At 43.1% G+C, this 22,500-nt stretch overlaps 1 protein-coding gene across 1 annotated transcript in view; it reads left to right on the forward strand.

The window, feature by feature from the left end:
- Positions 1-621: 621 nt before the first annotated feature.
- The window catches only part of LOC144585081 (uncharacterized), a 49,281-nt gene continuing 27,402 nt past the window's right edge, over positions 622-22,500 (forward strand). Inside the window, exons 1-3 of the mRNA XM_078382592.1 lie at positions 622-696; positions 1,948-2,041; positions 19,568-21,554. Coding sequence (XP_078238718.1) covers positions 19,772-21,554 — 1,783 coding nt within the window. The 5' untranslated portion in view covers positions 622-696; positions 1,948-2,041; positions 19,568-19,771. The remainder of the gene's footprint in view (positions 697-1,947; positions 2,042-19,567; positions 21,555-22,500) is intronic.

The following is a 22,500-nucleotide window of genomic DNA, read 5'->3' on the forward strand; positions in this document are numbered from 1 at the left end:
GGACCGAGGGGGGGTTGGCGGCGGATCGTGGCCTGGAGGGCGGGAAAGCAGCGGCCGTCGTTTCATTCCCCCCCCCCCGAATAGGCTCCTCCGGGGGGGGGCAGAGGAGTCTTTTGTGTGTGTGTGTGTGTGGTGTGTGTGTGTGGGTGTGTGTGTGTGTGGGGTGTGTGCGCGCGCGCGCCCATGGACAGCCCCCCCGCCCCCTATTTTTTCAGGAGTGGGGGATAGGAGGGGGCCCAAGTAAGTAGGGCTTGGAAGGGAGGGGCAGAGACAAGGGGCTGGCTGGGAGGGAAGGAGGGACAGAAAACGATGGGAAGAGAGGAGGAGCCGCGGGGGGGGGGGGCAGAGTCTCTCTCTCCGCCCCCCCCCCGTCCTTCCGGGCGCCGCTGGCCTCGCCCCCCCTCCTCTTAAAATCTGTCTTGTTTATTAAGCGATCACCCGAGGATGATGAGGATGATGATGAGCAGGACGCGAAAGGCTGAGGGCGGGGAGGGGAGGGAAGAGAGGGGGGTGAATGTAGAGCTACGAAGGTGCGAGAGGAGACAGGAGGGGGCTGCTTCCGGGGCTGTGTCTCCCCCCCACCGGAACCGGAAGTGGGAGGCCGTGCCCCCCCTCCCCTCCCTCTCTCCTCCCCTCTTTCCCCCCCCCTCGCTGTCTCTTCCCGCCCTCTTTCCCCGCCTGAGGATCCGGAGGGAGGTGGGGGCCATTTGGAGCCTTTATTTTTGGGGGGGGGCAGAAAGAGGGAGGGGAGGGGGGTTGGGGGGCACCCCAGAAAGATATTCCACACTCCTTTCGGGGGGGGTCGGGGGGGGGCTTTCCGGTCCTCGTCTCCTTCTCTCTGGGGGGGGGGGAGAATCTTTAGTGGGGCTTGTGGGTTTTTCTCTCTCTCTCTCTCTGTCTTCCTCCCGGAGTCCCCTCAGGCTCCCTCTCCCTTCCCCCCCCCCGTTGTGGTTGTTTCCCCCTCCTCCCCCCACAGGACCTTCTCCAGCCCTGACCCCCCCCAGGAAACCCCTTTGGTTGGAAACTTTGGGGGGGGAAGTTCCTGGAAAGCCCCAAGTGGGAATTGGGGGCCTTTTTTGTGGGGGGGGCTGCAAGGTAGTGGGGGTGTAGGGGTGGGGGTCACAGAGAAATGTGGCTGGGAGAGAAGGTAGGGGGTCGGCTAGGAGGGAGGGGTGTGGATGATGAGGATGATATTTCATGTCTATGGCAGCCAAGGCGGTTGCTGATGCTGCCCCTGCAAGGGAGGGAAGTTCCTGGAACGCCAACCAGGCCCTGACCTGAACCCAGACCCTCAACACCCACCCACCCCCTATACTCTTCCCACACAGAGGAATGGGGGGCAGGAGAGCCCCTGGGGGGGGAAGAGAGGGGCTGCCCGTTTCCTACACTGGGAAAAGTGACTGTGTGTGTCTGTGTGAGATTTACTGCTGCTGGTTTTAGGTTTATAAAAATATTCCCAGGAAATTCTCTGAATCTCCGCTTGGTTTCCAGGAAGAGACTTTCTTAGAGGCAGGAAATTCAGTCATTAGATTCTTAATTAGCTTAGAAGTCATGTATTTATTCAAAATTACTTTCATCCTGCCTTTCTCCTCTTTGCTTCTTTATGTCTTACACTGTTTTCGTTGGCGCAGGGGATGGGTGGTCGGCTGGATGGCCGACCTTGGGGGCCTGAGAGGGCTGAGCGCTGTCTGGCTCGGCCTCCTTTTCCTGCTGGCAAGGCGGGCACGAGATTGTGCAGCATTTTTGGGCTATTTCCTGGCTTTTGGAATCATGGGTATAGAAGCACACAATTCCCCCCCCCCCAACTCATAACCTGGAGGTATTTTTTGAAGAATTGAATTCTCCAGATTGTCAAAAAGACAAAGGCTTCTATGCTAAGGGAAAGTTTTTGGTTTTATCTATATGAGAAGGCTCCAGAATTATTTGTTTTTATTTTTTTCTCCCAAGGACGAGGTGAGACTCAGCTGATGCTCTCCGGCGTTTCTCTGGATGAAAAAGACAAGAATCAAACTCCGAAGCCCCCCAAAAACTTGAATAGCAGGTGAGATCTCTTTCATTCTTTGGGACCAGAAGCACCCCTGTGTTTGTTTATTTATTAAACAGCAACCCCTATCATTAGCAGGACGCTAATCCTGAATTACATCAGTATTTCAGAGAATTTTAGCCCACTCGCAGATGCATCAGGAGCGTTCGGAGGGCGCCTTCCACCAGACCTTCCGCGGTGCCTGGTGAGGGCCAGAGGGGCCACCGAGATGGGGCGTGACAGTGCAAAGGAGACCGAGTTGGTGTGAAATCCCCATATCCGAGGTTCACTTTGAGTCTCTTCTGTCGACTTCCGTCTGTCGCCCCGTTCTGGAGACCTCTGGTTTGTGAAAGCAAAGACACGCTGTCAGTTCCCTGGCTGAGTGGGGGTTCGAACCCGGGGTTGTGTGAGTCCCAGTTTTACTGTCTACAGTAGTGCATCTCTGAACATGCGCAGAGTGTTTTTCTTTTCGTACGCAGTCCTGCTTGGCTTAGCCCTGTCTGTTGGTGAGATTCCAACCCTGGACAGCGTGGCATCCTACACCCCCCCCCCCCCCCGGAATTTCTCCTTTCCTCTTTTGGGATCCAATAGGAAGTCACTCCTGTCAGGACCAGCCTCCCCTCTAGGGAGTGCTACTCCTTCAGCCAGAGAGCCTCCAGGTATCTGTGTACCCCGTTTCAGCTGGGCTGAGTCCCTTTAACCATCAGCCATGGTGTAGCACAAATCCTTTCCAGTAAGTCTGGCCTTAAAGGTTTCTCTTCTGCACTTGCTTGTAGCTAGCAAGTACAGACACCTGGGCTTTGTAGTCCCTTAAGACTCACTAAAGCTCGGAGGATTAGGACTCCGTCTGATAGCAATATTATGGCCTTGCCACCCCTGGAGGCAGGCTCAGCAGACTCACTGCTCAAGAGACCAGTCCTGTAGATTTTTAAATTTCTTTTTTTATTGAAAAAATTAAGTTTCATAGAAAATCCAGTTCGTTGTATAAGCATGGCATAGATTATATTTCCAAGGAATATTGCAGTTAAAATGAATAACATGTTCCAGCTAAGTAAAAATAGCTAAGATTTCTAAAAAGCTTTCTTCAGGGTAGGCAAAGGGTGAGAGCCCCCATTCTTCTCTCTGTTCTTCCTACATTCTGAAACCTTCATCCTAACACAAGGAAAAAAAAGGTAAAATGGATCAAAAACCTCTCTACGCTAAGGAACTCTCCACATGGCACAATCTCCATTTTCTACTCGCTAAACTCCACCCTTCTTCTTCATCTGAGTTGTTGACTAATTGTAATTCAGGGGCTGCAAAGTCTCTCCCGGCCTCTCTTTCTCACAGGAATGCATGTGTTGTTTTGTTCTTCCAATCTTCTTTCCAATTAAGCTGGAATGTTATTTCACCCCTTATATTGTCCTTGCCATCCCAGGCTTCAGCAAAACATTCTTACCACTTCTCACGGCCTCTTCAGAAAACATTCCCAGGGCTTACAATCAGCCTTATACAGAACCAATTTGAATCCGTATTACATTTCTAATGACTACATAAACCATTCAAATCACATGCTTTAAACCACATACTCATGATCATGACAACTCCTGCATGAAGAGATTTTTGTAGAAGGAAATAATTTTTGGAGTAGGAGAGCCTTCTTCTCGCTTCTCTGCAAGAGTAGACCTTTTTTCAATCCATGGTGTCTTTTTGGTAGGTTCCAGCTGATTGATTAATTGATTTTATTTTGGGAGCATCCGTTATCCTTCCGCATGACATCTCAGGAACATCTTTAAGAGAGAAACACCTTCTGTTAATTCTCCATGGTGCGTTTCTCCTGCAGAATTATGAGAGGAAAAGTGATCCTTGATGACCTCTTCCAAGTTCTGAGAATGGTTTTTGCAGGACAGAGGCTGTCCCAGAAGATCGCCCGCCAACCTTCTTCCTGTCTCTCCTTGGCCTCTTCCTGCGACGACCAAGGCAGGGTCTCCCCTGGCCGGGTGCGGAGCCTCAGCTGCCCTTGAAAGGAAGGGAAGGGAAAGCCGGAGACCCAAAGAGGAGGGAGGCGTGCGGTCTCTTCCTCGAGAAGGGCTCCTGCCGGGAGGTTCTCACAGGGAAGAGGGAAGCTTTGCACAGCCTCTGGAAAGAAACAGGAGGTGGGAAGATTGCAGGGTGCGGGTGCGGGCGTTTGTGCATTTATCGGGCCCCAGGCATGGATTTCAGAGAAGGTGCCAAGCAAGTGGTAGATGGAGTGCATACACATATACTGTACATACACACACACACATACATGCATACGTACAGAAATGTGGGTTGAGGATTTCTCTCCTAAGGTTCCCACAGGTTTTTTTTTAATTTGCCTAGATCTTTGTCCATCATTTCCCCAAAACATACTGAATCTGTTGCAGAAACGTCATTGAAATAAAGTTTGGGGATAATGGTCTTTGGTCATAAGGAGAGGACATTGAGGGAAAATGTTTCCATTTTGAATCCCAACGTCAGATGAAGGGGTGAAAGACACTTGGAGGCAGAGAGTATAAGACCTCTTCATTATTGAGAAAAAAAATGAGAGAAGGAAAATAAACTAAGATGCAAGTTATTTCATTTATGATCCCTTCTGTTTTTCATTGCTTCTAATTTCAGTCTTTTTTCAATAGTTTCCTCAAATTTCACAATTTTTCATTTGCTGCATAATATAATTTGATATTGAGTATCTGATTATCTTTTTCTTTTTGTGATATGTGTCACAGTTACTTATCAATCCTAGCTTTTTTACTATTCTTGCAATATATATTAATCATCACTTGCCATTCTTTTAACCACATGTCAGTAATCTTTATTGGTAACATCCAGAATACAGTGGGGTCTCTACTTGCGAAAGGTTCTACTTACGTACTTTTCCAGTTACGTCCTTCTCCGTCTGCAAAAATCCATTTCCACTTACGAAAGGAGAATCCACTTACATAAGGAATGGGGGGGGGAAAACAACATTGGCCAGGGAAGTGCCTAGGACCAAATAAGGGCAAAAAGAACAAAGCGGGAGAAGCGGGGAAAGCAGCAGATTCAAACTGCTTCCATTCGTCTGTTGGCCAGGGAAGAGAGAATTGTTTCCTTTGCTCCGCTTTGCTGATTACTGTACTGTACATCTGGGAAAACGTGGGTTGAGTGTAGAATGAATTGTTTTCTTTGCTTGCTGCGGTTTGCTGCTTAGATCTGGGAAAACGTGGTGGGGGGGAGAAGGAATTGTGGGGTGAGAGTGTAGAATGAACTCCAAAAATGAATTGTTTCCTTAGAATCTGAACCTTTTCTACCCATGGTGCATGCATGTTTTCCCCCTTTGAATGGAAATGGGAAAATGGGCTCCTGGTGCTTGCTATGCTGGATGCTTGCCAAAACGGGCAGCCTGGCAGGGAGGGAGGCTTTAAAAAGCACAAACATTTGTCTGAGGGGTCTGTGTGCCCCAGTGATGACCTTTTCTTCCTTCCTTCCTTCCTTCCTTCCTTCCTTCCTTCCTTCCTTCCTTCCTTCCTTCCTTCCTTCCTTCCTTCCTTCCTTCCTTCCTTCCTTCCTTCCTTCCTTCCTTCCTTCCTTCCTTCCTTCCTTCCTTCCTTCCTTCCTTCCTTCCTTCCTGCCTCTTTTCCACATTGTTCCCTCCCTCCCTCCCTCTCTCCCTTTGGGTTGGTTTGGTGGGAAAAGAGCTCTGTGTCTTTGTGCTGAAGAATTGTGTGGGTCAGGCATTCTGGCTTGCAAAGCCTGGGTCAAGGTGTGACTTCCAGACTCCTGCCAGTGTGTCTTTGTGCTGAAGAAATCAGCACAACAAGCTTTAAAACATGTTCCTGAACCTTTCTTGACCTAAGAAGAAAAGAAACAAAATATTCCCCTCTAGTGGTCGAAGGTGGAATAGCAGCTTCCCATTAGTTTCTATGGACGGAAAAGAGCAGATACGGATTAAATGGTTTTCAATGCATTCCTATGGGAAATGCAGATTCTACATAAGAACTTTTCCACTTGAGAACCACCTTCCAATACGGATTAAGTTCTTAAGTAGAGACCCCACTGTAGGAAATTTAATTTAGGGATCTATTTCATTTTAAGTAATGCAACAGCTTGGGCCCAGGCTCCCTGAAGGACAGTATCTCCCTATATGTGCCTTCTTGGTGATTAAGATCAGCAGAGGGGGCCCTCCTCTCAGCCCCATTGCCAGCCCAAGGACAGCTGATGGGAACACAGGAGAGGAGGGCCTTCTTGGTGGCAGCCCTCGGGCTATGGCACGCCCTCCGTTGGGAGATCAGGAAAGGGACCTTCCCTGTTTATGCTTCTGAAAAAAGCTAAAGACGCATCCCTTCAGACAGGCTTTTAACAACTATGAATCCCTGAACCCCATTTTAGCAGATAATATTATTTTATTCCTGTTTTAATATTTTAATTTTATTTAAAATCATATATTGTTTAATTTGTTTTTTAATATTTAATTTACTGTGTTTTTAACTGTGTGAACTTTTATGTTCTAAGCTGTTTTGGGTCCCTTGGGAGAAATGCGGCATGTACTTTATTATTGTTATGATGATGATGATGATGATGATGATGATGATGATGATGATGATGATGATGATGATGATGTAAAACCAGCAAAAATATGCTTTAAAATTTTATCTTTTCACCTCTCTGCTCAGCCTATCCAAGTTCATTTTAAATACACACTAATGGGTTAATCTGAATTCACACTAATGGGTTAATCTGCACTTGAGCAGAGCATTTTTGGAAACTTTCACAGCTTTAAGAACTTAGTGCTGGGACCTCCCCTACACCAGCTATATTACTCTGCCCTTGGCACTAGTGCCTCAGTTCTAAGGAACTGACCACCACTGCCCAGCATGCCATGGCACATGTGATGGATAGCAGGGAGGAGGGCGGGATGTGTGAATTCACAGACGACCACTTGAAGAACCAGAGTTACAGGTAAGTAACTTTCTCATTCATGGCCTCTGTGAATACACATGAATCGGTGACTGAGAAGCTACGCAAACTAACCAGGAAGAGGGATGCCACGAAAGTGCAGAAGTCAGGACAGCTTGACCCACCGCAGCCTCAGCCTTCAGCCGGACATCCAGTTGGTAGAATGAGATGAGGATAGGTGGAGTGGTGCATGTGGCAGCACGGTAGACATCCATGATGTCCATTCCATGGAGAAAGGCTGTTGAGAATGCTACAGCTCTAGTAGAGTGAGCTCTCACTGACTTTGGAAGAGGAGTCTCTGCCAAATCATAGGGAAGACAGACGGTCATGACGGACCATCTAGAGATGGTCTGAGATGTCGGGATCTGCAAGATGAAGGAAAGTAGGGGTCTTTCAGATGAAGCCTCAGGGGCAGGGATCTTTCTCCTTGACCAGCAAGGGGGAAAAGAAAAGACGGGACACTCGAGTGTATGGCAGCTGTTCAGAGGCGGAATCTCTTGTTCCCCCGCCTCCTCTTCTTTTATTGTATCCCCCTACTACATTTGCTCTAGTTAATCAATACAGAGGTAACTAATTTCCTGAATACACAGGCATCAGTAAACAGAGGCTGGTAAGCAGACAGTTAATAGTAAACAGACACAGATACCATCCAAATACACAGACAAGTTCCTGAATACACGAACACTTTAACTACATTATCCAGAGACAATAGACAGCAGGTCAATGATTTATCCGTTACTGGAAGTTAGCAGTTATGTACGTGTCTTGCAGCTAGGGCATGATGTCTGCTACTAGCATACAGATATATACCTTTATATACATTTATAATATTCATTTGCTACTGCCATAGATATATACATTTTAAAGGCATACAATTTTCCCACATCCCAACCGTTTTTTATTTATTTTGTTGAAGACAATGTCTGTTGTAAACTCCTGAAAATTCCGAATCCAGTTATTATGGTATGAAGTCAGGCTCATCTTCAGCAGAGGGCGGAATAGCATGTTCCAGGCCACTGGGAATAAGGAAAGCATTCAAATAGCCAAACCTGCTTCCTTGTTGCACTGAGAGCCAAAACTCTTTCTTTACAACTTTAAAACATTGTTCAGATGGAATGAAACCTGGAATCTTGCAAGAGAATTAAATTTACAGTGTAGATTAAAGAAAATACAATATAGGATAATTAAAATTACAATTACAATAAGATATGCATAACAAGTATACAGAACAATTTTCAGGAAAATAAAACATATTGAAAACATATTATTCAGATATATAAGCACAGCATATTACTAAGAGGCAAAAGCAAAACATTTTTTTAAGGTATACAGATTTTTTGCATAGAAATATGTGACACAGACAACTTCCCCACTGAAGACACACACACCATGAATTTCTTGTATGACACTTGACTGGAGAGATACATATAGAGCTTGGCAAAAGAACAGCAACTTATTTTGAGGGATGAGTAGTAAAGAATGGTGCTTGTATGCATCTGCCTGGCTCTGGGCAAAGTTCTTAAACTGTACAACTGACTGAATTAAAAAGTTGCCTGCTAGTGCCCTTAAATTTCCCCTGGACTGAAAATGTGTTTTTACAAGCAAGCATGTCAGATGTATCAGCATCACAGTGTACAAAATTGCCTACTGTGGGGCCTACTTGTAGGGAATAATATGCTTCTCTGTCTCAGGGATAAACAGACAAAGTTTTCATATTACATTAGAAAATAATTTTCAAGGAAAACTGTGACGTAAAAGAATAAACATACAGTGTCTACAACAAAATTAAATTCAGCATTAGAGAAAAGCTCAAAGGCTAAAACTGCAGTTAATTCTGAGTATAAAACTAAGAATTGCTTCTCTAAAATTCAATACTTTAAGATCTGGCTAATAGAGGAAACACATGTTATGCACTTTTATCCTGCAGAAAGAAAAACAAACATTTTTGACAATTTACAGCATTTGCAACAAACATTTTCTCAGGGATGTGACACTGTTACTCCTGGAAGGCAGAGACAGGAATGCAGGCTTGTATGAAGTCCCATATGCTCACAGCAATGCAAGGTGTGATAGGATTTGTAGTTCTAAGAACATGGAACCTAGAGTGTGCAGGACAGCATTTGGATCCTTACAAGTGGCTTGAGTGTAAACAATGCTTTCTCTAGATTGGAAGGTGATGGGGAAAAACTTTCTGGTTCGCCTCCTCCCACCTCAATATGCAGCATTATCTCTCTACTGTCCAGGTGGGAGGCATTCTTTGGTGATCTATATAATTGCCATGTCCGGCTGAGTAGGACTTTTCATTCAAACAGGATTAGCATATGGAAAAAGCAGTTCAAAACAAGCTTCATGTTGCCGGCTGAGTAAGATTTTTCACCCAAACAGGATTGGCATATGGAAAAAGCAGTTCAAAACAAGCTTCATGTTGGTGTGTAACAGTTACCCCCCTTAGATTCTCTTCTTCCTCCCCTTCCTTATATGATGCATCTAATGCTTGTAAAGCTGCTTTTGTACCCCCAGTCTATGATATCAAAGAAATCTGGGCCTGGGTCCCAATTCCATGAAATATCATGCAACTTTGGCTGAACAGGCGGAGACACTAAAGTAGCTGCTGCTTCTTTCAGACCAGCAAGGAAGGGAGTCAGGCATGCAGTTTGATTTGCTGATTGGAATGCATTTATAGATACTCCTGCTGCTTGAGTTAGAGCTGTTGTCGCGGAGCCTTGCTGAACAGCAGTAGAAAATGCAGCTCCTCCCATAAACATTAGAGGACCATCAGGGGACGCACCAGCATTAATTTCTGTTTGCTTAAATGCTCTATCTTGAAGGCAAATGAGTCCTTCTGCTGGTGGAAAGGAATCTTTTGTCAAGGCTTTGCAGCCATTAGAGACAAGCCATTGGACGGATGAGAAGTCTGGGAGAGCCTCTGTCTCTGTGTCTTTAAGACTGAGTTGTAGTTTGGAGATGCCATGAGCTGGGAAAAGTTCAGATCTGACAGTAACTGCTATGGCAGATTCTTGCATGACAGCAGAAATTGCACAGCTAGTTTCTGGACAATTTTCTGAACAAGCACCTGTTGTATCCATTGAAGGATGGTTATCAATCTCAGTTGCTTGAGGTGGCAGTGCTTTTAATTCATCAGGCTGGTCAGAATGAGACGAAGGGTGCAGCAGGGAAGCCAAAGAGGCTGAAGGGAGGGGAGGCAGAATTTGAGGGAGTTGTTTGATTAGATTAGCCTCGAATTCTGAATCGAAAAAGATGTTACGTGTGTCTTGGAGGCAAGTACACACTACAAATTGTTCCTGAAGATTTGACAAAGAAGTTCCCATGTTTCTTAGAAGTGTAGGTGTCTTACTGGACAAATTCCACTCACCCGAGGGATCCTTGCGGATGATTGACGCGTCTTGGGGCCTATGCCAGGCGAGATGAGTGCGAATTGTCGAAAGTTGACCTCAGTCCTACTCATCGGGATCCAGAGGATGCGTGCGCGCGCTGTAGCCCTTCCATACCGGGCGTGATGAGTAGGTGGTCTTCAAGAATGGACCTCAGAGAGGTGAATTACCTCAGAGAGGGCACCATTTTGTCGGGATCTGCAAGATGAAGGAAAGTAGGGGTCTTGCAGATGAAGCCTCAGGGGCAGGGATCTTTCTCCTTGACCAGCAAGGGGGAAAAGAAAAGACGGGACACTCGAGTGTATGGCAGCTGTTCAGAGGCGGAATCTCTTGTTCCCCCGCCTCCTCTTCTTTTATTGTATCCCCCTACTACATTTGCTCTAGTTAATCAATACAGAGGTAACTAATTTCCTGAATACACAGGCATCAGTAAACAGAGGCTGGTAAGCAGACAGTTAATAGTAAACAGACACAGATACCATCCAAATACACGGACAAGTTCCTGAATACACGAACACTTTAACTACATTATCCAGAGACAATAGACAGCAGGTCAATGATTTATCCGTTACTGGAAGTTAGCAGTTATGTACGTGTCTTGCAGCTAGGGCATGATGTCTGCTACTAGCATACAGATATATACCTTTATATACATTTATAATATTCATTTGCTACTGCCATAGATATATACATTTTAAAGGCATACAATTTTCCCACACTGAGAGGAAGCAGTTGCTCCAAAGGAGGAGCTGACAAAGGTGACAAAGAGATGCTGTGAGGCACAAAAAGTGGTCATGTTATGCACATAATGCGACAGAGCATGCTTCATGTCTAGAGCATGTGGAGCTGTCTCAGGCACTGAAGATGGTGTGGGAAAGAAGACAGGAAGGGCCGCTGACTGGTTCAGATAGAAGGCAGAACATACCTTAGGCAAGAAGGTAAGGCCTGACCTTAAGGTTACTTTACAGAAATGAGGGCCCACTCTTAGTGCAGCCAGTCCTCCAGTCCTGCAAGCCAAAGTTATTGCCAGGAGAAAGGCAGCGAGCGGAGTGATGCCGACGCCAGCTTGAAGGGAGGCCTCCTAAGCCACAAAAGAATTGATTGGAGAGAACACTATGATGTTAGTGGTCTATAGGCAGGGTGCATATTTTCCAGGCCTCGGAGAAACAGCTTGCAGATAGAACAGGCCAGTCCCAGGCAAAAGATGTGAAGGAGAAGCTGAAGGAATGCATCCAGAGACATTGGCCTAGTAGGCAAATGTTGTCTTGATACAAAGTGACAGAACGCCTACCCATTATAGGAGTAGGTCAAGGTGGTAGAAGGTTTGCAAGCATCATTGAGCATGTCTGTTACAGTCGGGGAAGACTCCATATGGGCAGGTAGGGGGAACTCAAGGTCTGGATGAAATATCTGATCCTCGTCCCGAGAAAGCAGATGAGGGACCAGGTGCAGCCTGATGTATTCCGCAGCTCAGGGGATCAGGATCAAGAACCATGGCTAGCGAGGCGACCAAGCATGACGTTTGCACACTCATGACGGACACAAACAACAGTCCTTTGAAGAAGGGGAAAAGGTGGAAACCTGTAAAGGAGGCCCTGTGTTGGGCACACCTGCTGACACTGGATGTGATCTCTGTGCTGAGTTTTCATGGCTGTAAAATTCAGGTTCTGTTTTCTTTGGTTTATTTTATATAACTTTACAGTATGAATGTGGGATATTTGCTTCTGTAGCCGCGATTCAAAAAAATGGTCCAGTATTGCTGCACCATGTCGTGCCTGTGTTGCTAGCAGGAGAAAAAGTTGCCAGGCTTCCCATAGGAAAAGGCAGCCTGAATATTAGGAGCAGGACTGGGAGCAGTGAAGATGGTCTGCACAGGACATTCTCTCTTCTGCTCCCTGCCATCCACACTTGCTAAAAAACAGCCCTGACCTTTGCCTTGGGTTTGGGAGAGTAGCGGTGGACTGTTGGACTGTTAGCTTCTGGGATTTCCCCTTGTGGGATGTCGCTCTGTGAATGGTAATAGTGCTGGGACTCCTGCTCTACCCCTTGACCTCTTGGCCGCTGGAGTGTCTCTGGGTTCCATGGTTTCCCATACTATTTCACACTGTTACAAGACAAGGGGATACCTGGCTCAGCAGTACTAGGAGCGAGAAGGACCTTGGAATCATCTTAGGTCACAAGCCAACAGTGTGATGTGGCTGCAAAAAAGGCCAATGCTATTAAGGCTGCATTAAGAGAGGGAGCCCCTTCACGGATTGCTGCCCCCTTCACGGATTGCTGCCTTTTCGTGGCGAAGGGGCTTGAGTAACTCAGGGAAGCTATGGGCTATGCCGTGCAGGGACACCCAAGACGGACAGGTCTGGAATGTAAGATCTTGGAAAGCTGGATGTAGTCAAACACAAGATGGCAAGAATAAACATTGACATCCTAGGTGTCAGTGAACTAAAATGGACGGGAATGGGCAAATTATCATGTCTACTATTGTGGGCAAGAATCCAGTAGAAGGAATGAAGTAGCCCTCATAGTCAACAAAAGAGTGGGAAAAGCTGTAATGGGATATAATCTCAAAAATGACAGATGTCAATACGAATCCAAGGTTTTTCCTATAGTGATGTATGGAAGTGAGAGCTGGACCATAAAGAAAGCTGCCCGCCGAAGAATTGATGTTTTTGAATTGTGATGCTGGAGGAGGCACTTGAGAGTCCCCTGGACTGCAAGGAGAACAATCCTACCATGTCCATCTTTGCACAAAATGTTCCTTTAATATCTCCAATTTTCCTAAACAGATCTGTTTGTTCCTTTTCTATTGTTTCCCACTATTTCTATGCACTGTTCATTTAAGAAGGCCCTCTTGTGATGAGAGGGGGGTGGAGCTACAAACAGCGAGGCAGCAAGGAATCTGGACTCTCCAGATTTCTGCTGCATGCTGTGAATCCAGACTCTCCCCAAGAAATTGGAGGGCAGGGAAGGCTAGGAGAAGCCCACCCTGAGTCGCAGGAGAGCAGAGATCTTCTGGGGGGTGGAAAGCAACCACCTCTCAGATCACTCCTTCAGACAAAGGATTCCATCAACGCCATTGTCTAATGTCGTCCAAGCTGTGAAGCTCCACGACAGGAAGGAAGCATGAAGATTTACGAATGACTGCATTAACAAGGACTAATTGGTTTCAACATCGCCTCTGTAAGTACAAAATAAACTTAAGCGGCTGATTTCAAAGAAGATAGTGTAACCTTGGAAGCGGCAAACAAGTATATCTCGAAATTACAAAGCTTCTTTGTTCATCTACTTTGCAACCACGATGGATTTAACAGAAGACATAATAAATGCCTTTCAGAACTTACAAAGGAACATTCTGAATCATTTTGAAATTCAGTTTTTTGAACTCCAGACTGTGCTTTCGGATATGAAGGAAACGACAGAGCTTTGGGAATTTTCGTCAGAACAGCGTACTGAAACAGAAGCAGATCAGCCCACTATAGCAGCAGAAGAAAGAGTGACTTTATTTGTTTTTAAAAAGGAGGGTAAAATCTTTAAAAAGGAGGTTAGGAAAACTGATTTGTATTGTGAGAAAGAGGTCCAGGTGGGTGAAAAAGAGATGTGTCCTAACTCGATGGGTGAATTTGCAAAACAAAGAAGCAAAAAGGCAAGGCTGAAAGGGAAACAAAATGATTACAGATCAGACATTGCTTGGCTTCAAAGGCAGAACATGATGAGCCCACCAAATGAGAGAGAAAATAGCCTAATAGGGTTCCATAGATGGCATTTCAAAACTAGTAAAAAAGGAGCCAATCTAATTTTAGGTTTATAATGTTATAAATAAAAGGGGAAATGTTAATTGATGAATATAACAACAAAGTAATTTTGATTATGTTTGGAGATAAACAACAATTATGAATTATTAATTATACAATCTGACATATCTATGATGAATATAATATTAGAAATTGTGGACTTTATGGTACACTTTAAGATGCAACTTAACTTTAGGTTAATAAGGCCATAAGAGATCTGGAATACCTGGCCTGTGTATAGAGTTAAGATTTATAAACTAAAAAAAGGAGGAACGTTACCTGATGAATATAATAGAAATTATGGATTTGAGAATTTTTATCTATATAATCTGAAATATCTATGATGAACACAAGATTAGACTGTAAAGCTTTTACTTAGAGAAACATAATATGAATTATAAGAATGTAACCTTAGATTTATTATGTTATAAGTGATTTGGAATTCCTGGCCGTGCAATGGAGTTAAGATTTATAAAATATAAAAGGGTGAATGTTATTTGATGATTATAAAAACCAAATTATAAATTTGAGGGGCACACATATCTACACAAAATGGATGTGATTTATATATTGCAAGTAATTTCTACTATGTTTGGAGTCAAATGGCAATTAAGAATTTCCAATTATGTAATCTGAAATGTCTATGATGAATATAACATTAGAAACTGTTGAGTCTAAGGCACGTAGTCTGAGAAACAAAATATATACAAACTGTAACATGATTGAATATATCAGGTGAGAGACATTTAATATCCCTACTTTTTGAAAGACTGATGATGATATTTGAAAATATATGAAATTGATGATGATATATGAAATACTGATATGAAATACATGTATGTATAGATGTATATTAGAGTGAACATAGTACTAGAGATTACTTAATTATAGTATAAAGCATTAACATGGAGATATTAAGCACATATGAATTATAATATGATTAAGTAGCCAATATTAGATAAATATATTTTGTGGTGTTTTTTATCTTTGCTGAAATGCGGATTTCTCATGATAGTAAAATATTGATATTCTGAGGCATAATTGGTTAGCCAAGGATGTAAGAGAAATTATCTTAAAAATCAATCATTAGAATTACTATAACTTTAGGATGACTCACATCTCAAGCAAATTTTTAAGAGCAATAAGGTTGATGCAGTCAGATTTATATAATGGATAATATTGTATGAAATGCCTCCACCCTGCCTATATGTGGGGTTTTGTTGTTTTGTCTCTCTCTCTCTCTCTCTCTCTCTCTCTCTCTCTGTGTGTGTGTGTGTGTGTGTGTGTGTGTGTGTGTGTGTGTGTGTGTGTGTGTGTGTGTTTGTATTTATTACTTTTGCTTGTTTTGTGTGATCTCTGTTAGGTTTGTATGTCTATAGTGTGATAAAATAAAAAATATTTTTTAAAAAAAGAAGGCCCTCTTGTCTCTCCTTGCTATTCTTTGGAAGTCTGCATTCAATTTTCTGTAACTTTCCCTATCTCCCTTGCATTTGGTTTCCCTTCTCCTCTCTGCTATTTGTAAGGCCTCATTGGACAGCCACTTTGCTTTCTTGCATTTCCTTTTCTTTGGGATAGTTTTTGTTGCTGCCTCCTGTACAATGCTACGAGCCTCTATCCAAAGTTCTTCAGGCACTCCGTCCACCAAATCGAGTTCCTTAAATCTGTTCTTCACTTCCACTGTGCATTCATAAGGGATTTGGTTTAGATTATACCTGAGTAGCCCAGTGGTTTTTCCTACTCTCTTCAGTTTAAGCTTGAATTTTGCTATGAGAAGCTGATGATCAAGAGCCACAATCAGCTCCATGTCTTGTTTTTGCTGACTGTATAGAGCTTCTCCATCTTTGGCTGCAGAGAATGTAATCAATCTGATTTCGATATTGCCCATCTGGTGATTTCCATGTATAGAGTCGCCTCTTGCGTTGTTGGAAAAGAGTGTTTGTGATGACCTGCTTGTTCTCTTGACAAAACTCTATTAGCCTTTGTCCTGCTTCGTTCTGAACTCCAAGCCCAAACTTCCCTGTTGTTCCTTTTATCTCTTGACTCCCTACTTTAGGATTCCAAACCCCTATAATGAGAAGAACATCTTTCTTTGGTGTCAGTTCTAGAAGGTGTTGTAAATCTTCATAAAATTTCAGTCTCCTCAGCATTGGTGGTTGGTGCATAAACCTGGATGACTGTGATGTTGAAAGGTCTGCTTTGGATTCGTATTTAAATCATTATATCATTTTGACATTATATCCCATTACAGCTTTTCCCACTCTTTTGTTGACTATGAGGGCTACTCCATGTTTTCTAGAGGATTCTTGCCCACAAAAGTAGATATGATAATAGTCTAAACTGAATTCGCCCATTCCTGTCCACATTTGTTCACTGACTGCCAGGATGTCAATGTTTATTCTTGCCGTCTCGTGTTTGACTGCATCCAGCTTACCAAGGTTCGTAGATCTTACATTCCAGGTTCCTATGCAGTATTTTTCTTTGCAGCGTCAGACTTTCCTTTCACTTCCAGGCACGTCCACAGCTGAGCGTCCTTTCGGCTTTGGCTCTGGAGCTACTTGTACTTGTCCTCTGCTCTTCCTCAGTAACATGTTGGACACTTTCCAACTTAAGGGGCCCATCTTCCAGCATCATATCTTTTAACCTTTTGTTTCTGTTCATGGGGTTTTCTTGGCAAAGATACCGGAGTGGCTTGCCAATTCATACTCTATGGATTGTGTTTAGTCAGAACTCTCCACTATGACTTGTCTGTCTTGGGTGCCCCTGCACGGCATAGCCCGTAGCTTCCCTGAGTTACTCAAGCCCCTTTGCCACAACAAGGCAGCAATCCATGAAGGGGTTGTAATATTATACCTTCTTTCATATATATCATATATTTTTGTATATTGTAATATTATATCTTCTTTCATCCTTGGTAGGGTTTAACCTATCTTCCTCTTCATCCCTTAACATTTATCTTTATTTATCAAGACTTTAAACCATTCCATTTTAGCATCACATCTCCATTTGGTCCCATACTCTGAGGACATACCCTAGCAAAGCAACACCCAATAGTAACAAATCCTCAAACTTTAACTATTTTCCTTTTAAAAAAAACCTAGCCCAAAAACCCTCACCATTGTCAGGTTGGGGAAACAACCTGAATAGAATTGTTAAATCAAGTTTGTAAAATGACCATAAGTATTGTCAGAATCAGAAGTGTAAAGTAAAGCAAAGCTTGAATATACACAGCTGAGGTGATTGTTACAGCTGTGAATGTAAACGTAGGATTGGACAATACTAGGATAAAATTAGCAGCACTAGGACACACAATCTGTGGGTTGTTGTGGATTGTTGCTGGTGATACTGTTGGAGAAACTGTAGAGAAGAATCGTATTGTTCCTGTTGCTGAGAATCCTGGTGGAAGCCGTGTCTATGTGCTTGATAAGAGAAGGAACTCTGGCAAGCTGGAAGGAACTTATGGTATTCAACTACTGAACTTATTTAAATGATATATGCACTAAAACTCTGTGAAAACTACTGTGCATTATTTTGGAACTGAAAACTTGCCTGTATATATTGTTCATAATAGAATATCTACTACAGTGGGGTCTCTACTTAAGAACTTAATCCGTATTGGAAGGTGGTTCTCAAGTTGAAAAGTTCTTATGTTGAATCTGCATTGAAAACCATTTAATCCGTATCTGCTCTTTTCCGTCCATAGAAACTACAGTGGAACCTCTACTGAAGAACTTAATCCGTTTTGGAATGGTGTTCTTAAGTTGAAACGTTCTTAAGTTGAAGCAAAATTTCCCATAGGAATGGACTGAAAACCAATTAATCCGTTCTGGCTGGTTTTTTTTTTGTTTGTTTTGTTATGTAGAGGTGCGTTCGTACATTGAAGCATTAGTTCCCATAGGAACTAATGCAAAGCTGGTTAATACATACTCTACCACTAGGGGGAGATTTTTTTTTTCAACCTAAGATGACCTAAGGTTAAAAAAAGAACAGGAAAGGTGTTTTTTTTCCTGTTCTTATCTTGGATTTCTGTTCTCAAGTAGAAGCAAAATTTAGCAAATGGAGCTGTTCTTAAGTTGGATTGTTCTTAAGTAGAGACGTTCTTAAGTAGAGACCCCACTGTATCAACACTATCCTTGTGCCTGGTGTATTCATAATCTCAGTGAAGATCTTATTTGGCTATCATACTTTGGTGTTCAGCTGGATTCCGCTACTCTGTCAACCGTTATATTTAATAATATTCCTCCCTCTTTTTGGCACGATCCTACCTGGCCACGGGTAAGTGCAAAGTCCTGCACCTTGGAAAAAGAAACCAATTGCTCAATTACAAGATGGGGGATACTTGGCTCAGCAAAATTACGAGTGAGAGGGATGTTGGAATTGTTGTAGATTGCAAGCTAAATATGAGCCAACAATGGCTTTTTTATTAATCCAGGTTTTCCAACTCTTCCTTCGCTTTCTCCTTTCATGGGTTCACCATTTTCAATTCATTTATGGACTTGCAATATCTTTAAATTGAGTACAGTGGTGCCTCACATAGCGATGATAATCGGTGCAGCAAAACTCGCTGCAAAGCGATTTCGTCGCTATGTGATATTAAAAAGCCTATATGAATGCATTGAAACCCCTTCAATGCATTCCTATGGGCTAAAATCCTCCATGCGGCAGCCATTTTTGCTGCCCGGTAAGCGAGGAATCCATCCCAGAAAACAGTGGGTGGCCATTTTTTTTACCCGGCGGTCATTTTGGAACCACCGATCAGCTGGTAAAAAAATCATCACTTTGCGATGATCGGTAAGCGAAACAGGGTACCGATCATCACAAAGTGATTTTTCCCCGGCACCCGTTAAGCAAGGCACCACTGTACTGTACTGTGGAGGAAATTTGCAAGTAAACCATGGAACTTTTCCTGTAAAACCTCAATTCTAATCAAACCCTATCCTTGTATTTCTGAGTAAGCTGGTTGGAAAGCTCTCTGGTTTAAATATTTGGTTCCAGAACCAGAGGTTCACTGCTGTGTCTCCCATGGGTAAGGTCAGCCTGTGTGGCCCTTGGGAAACTGCAGGGTCCCAGAAGCAGGGAATGGGGAATGACTTTTGAGTATTCTCTACCTAGAACCCCCCCCCCCCAAAAGGGCTGCCATCAGTCAGAATTGACTTGATGGCCCATGATTAATATTATTTCAGATAGTGGTTAATATTAATCAACTACAATATATTTTCCCATCCCTGTCCCTTTGGAAGTATCAGTTCAGGCAAGGTGAGTCCATGCTGTTTGCACAATACGGCTAATTTTTCAAATGTTGCCTGTAAAGCCTTCAGGAGACATATGCCTTTCAAAGGAGTCAAAGACAGAGCAAGCTCTTTGGTTTGACCTCCAGTTAGTTTCTGCTCTGTGCTGCATTCTCAACATATCTTTTTTCTTTCTATCAGGTAACAAACTCGATGGCCAGAATTATTGAGAGCCACTTCTTCTGGCCCTGAAAAGAGTCAAGTGTGAAGCCAGGAAGAAAAGCTTGGAAAAACCCATGAGCTAAAAGAGAAATGGCTTAAACTCCTGAAGTGTGAAGACAGCTTCAGACCAGTGCTGCTAGTTCAGATTAAAGAACTCACCCTGGGGAGAAAACATACAAAAACATGGAATGTGAAAACAGTTTCAGCAGGAGAAGAAATCTGCGTTCACATCAAACTCACACAGGGAAGAAACTGTACAAATGCATGGAATGTGGAAAGAGCTTTTGTGAGAATGGTCAGCTTGGGAGACATCAAAGGACCCACATTGGGGAGAAACCACATAAATGCATGGAATGTGGAAAGAGCTTTAGTCGGAATGGTGAACTTAGATTACATCAAAGGACCCACACTGGGGAGAAACCACATAAATGCATGGAATGTGGAAAGAGCTTTAGTCGGAATGGTGAACTTAGATTACATCAAAGGACCCACACTGGGGAGAAACCACATAAATGCATGGAATGTGGAAAGAGCTTTAGTCAGAGTGGTCATCTTAGGGTACATCAAAGGACCCACACTGGGGAGAAACCACATAAATGCATGGAATGTGGAAAGAGCTTTTGTGAGAATGGTAATCTTAGGGTACATCAAATGACCCACACTGGGGAGAAACCACATAAATGCATGGAATGTGGAAAGAGCTTTAGTCGGAATGGTGAACTTAGATTACATCAAAGGACCCACACTGGGGAGAAACCACATAAATGCATGGAATGTGGAAAGAGCTTTACTAGCAGTGGTCAGCTTAGGGTACATCAAAGGACCCACACTGGGGAGAAACCACATAAATGCATGGAATGTGGAAAGAGCTTTAGTCAGAGTGGTCATCTTAGGGTACATCAAAGGACCCACACTGGGGAGAAACCACATAAATGCATGGAATGTGGAAAGAGCTTTAGTCAGAATGGTGACCTTAGATTACATCAAAGGACCCACACTGGGGAGAAACCACATAAATGCATGGAATGTGGAAAGAGCTTTAGTCGTCATGGTGACCTTAGATTACATCAAAGGACCCACACTGGGGAGAAACCACATAAATGCATGGAATGTGGAAAGAGCTTTAGTCGTCATGGTGACCTTAGATTACATCAAAGGACCCACACTGGGGAGAAACCACATAAATGCATGGAATGTGGAAAGAGCTTTTGTGAGAATGGTAAGCTTAGGGTACATCAAAGGACCCACACTGGGGAGAAACCACATAAATGCATGGAATGTGGAAAGAGCTTTAGTCAGAATGGTGAACTTAGATTACATCAAAGGACCCACACTGGGGAGAAACCACATAAATGCATGGAATGTGGAAAGAGCTTTACTAGCAGTGGTCAGCTTAGGGTACATCAAAGGACCCACACTGGGGAGAAACCACATAAATGCATGGAATGTGGAAAGAGCTTTAGTCAGAGTAGTCAGCTTAGGGTACATCAAAGGACCCACACTGGGGAGAAACCACATAAATGCATGGAATGTGGAAAGAGCTTTGGTGAGAATGGTAAGCTTAGGAGACATCAAAGGACCCACACTGGGGAGAAACCACATAAATGCATGGAATGTGGAAAGAGCTTTAGTCAGAGTGGTCAGCTTAGGGTACATCAAAGGACCCACACTGGGGAGAAACCACATGAATGCATGGAATGTGGAAAGAGCTTTAGTCAGAATGGTGAACTTAGATTACATCAAAGGACCCACACTGGGGAGAAACCACATAAATGCATGGAATGTGGAAAGAGCTTTACTAGCAGTGGGCAGCTTAGGGTACATCAAAGGACCCACACTGGGGAGAAACCACATAAATGCATGGAATGTGGAAAGAGCTTTAGTCAGAGTGGTCATCTTAGGTTACATCAAAGGACCCACACTGGGGAGAAACCACATAAATGCATGGAATGTGGAAAGAGCTTTAGTCTCATTTATGCCCTTAGATTACATCAAAGGACCCACACTGGGGGTCCTTTAAAAGCCAGTAAAAAGAATGAAAGAAATGAATTCCTAGATCCACAAGGCTGTAAATAATTAAAAATTCCTGATTCATACATGGAGCAAAGAAATATAATAAAAATGGGGAAGTTACTTGTTGAATGTCTTAAATGGTTAATAAGTATAGGTAATGCTTAGATTACATATTCTGATCACAATTATTTAGAAGGTATTGATGATGAATTAGAAACATGAAGATACTAAGTAACTTATGAACTATAATTGGTCTATGCAACTAAGAATGGCTTGAATATAAGATCAATACAGGTTTAAGTTTATATATTAGACAATTTATTTATGTTAATCTTTAGGGTTTATGTAGTCAGATTTATATATTAAATGGATATGGTCTAAAGATGCTTAGTAGGGCAATGTGGTTAATGTAGTCAGGGTTATATGTTAGATGGATATATTCTCCCCACATATATGTTTTGTGTTTGTTTTGTATGTTTTTGTATAATAAAAAGAAAAAGAAAAATGTGATTGGCTGACTAATGAATTGAATCAGATTAAAGAAGAAGTTTTTTAAAACCTAATCAATAAATTAAAAATCAATAAGTCACCGGTCCCAGATGGCATCCACCCAACTGTTATTAAGGAACTGAGAAATGAAGTTGTTGAATTCTTAACTAAGATATACAACTTGTCATTTAAAACAGTCCATTCATTTTGTTTTACTTGTGAGTAGACTCTGCTATTTTTGTTCACATTGGAGGCCCACATTTCTACCAATGGGGAATATCTACACCCCGAGAAGCTGGAAATAGATTTTCTGTCATTGGCAGGCTTCACTTCTCTCTCTCTCTCTCTCTTCCTTCCTTCCTTTTTCACATGTGGTTTTTTCTAGCAGCATCAGAAGTGGGTGTGTATAA

Source organism: Pogona vitticeps, chromosome Z, assembly GCF_051106095.1.
Source record: "Pogona vitticeps strain Pit_001003342236 chromosome Z, PviZW2.1, whole genome shotgun sequence".
In the NCBI taxonomy this organism is placed as follows: domain Eukaryota; kingdom Metazoa; phylum Chordata; class Lepidosauria; order Squamata; family Agamidae; genus Pogona; species Pogona vitticeps.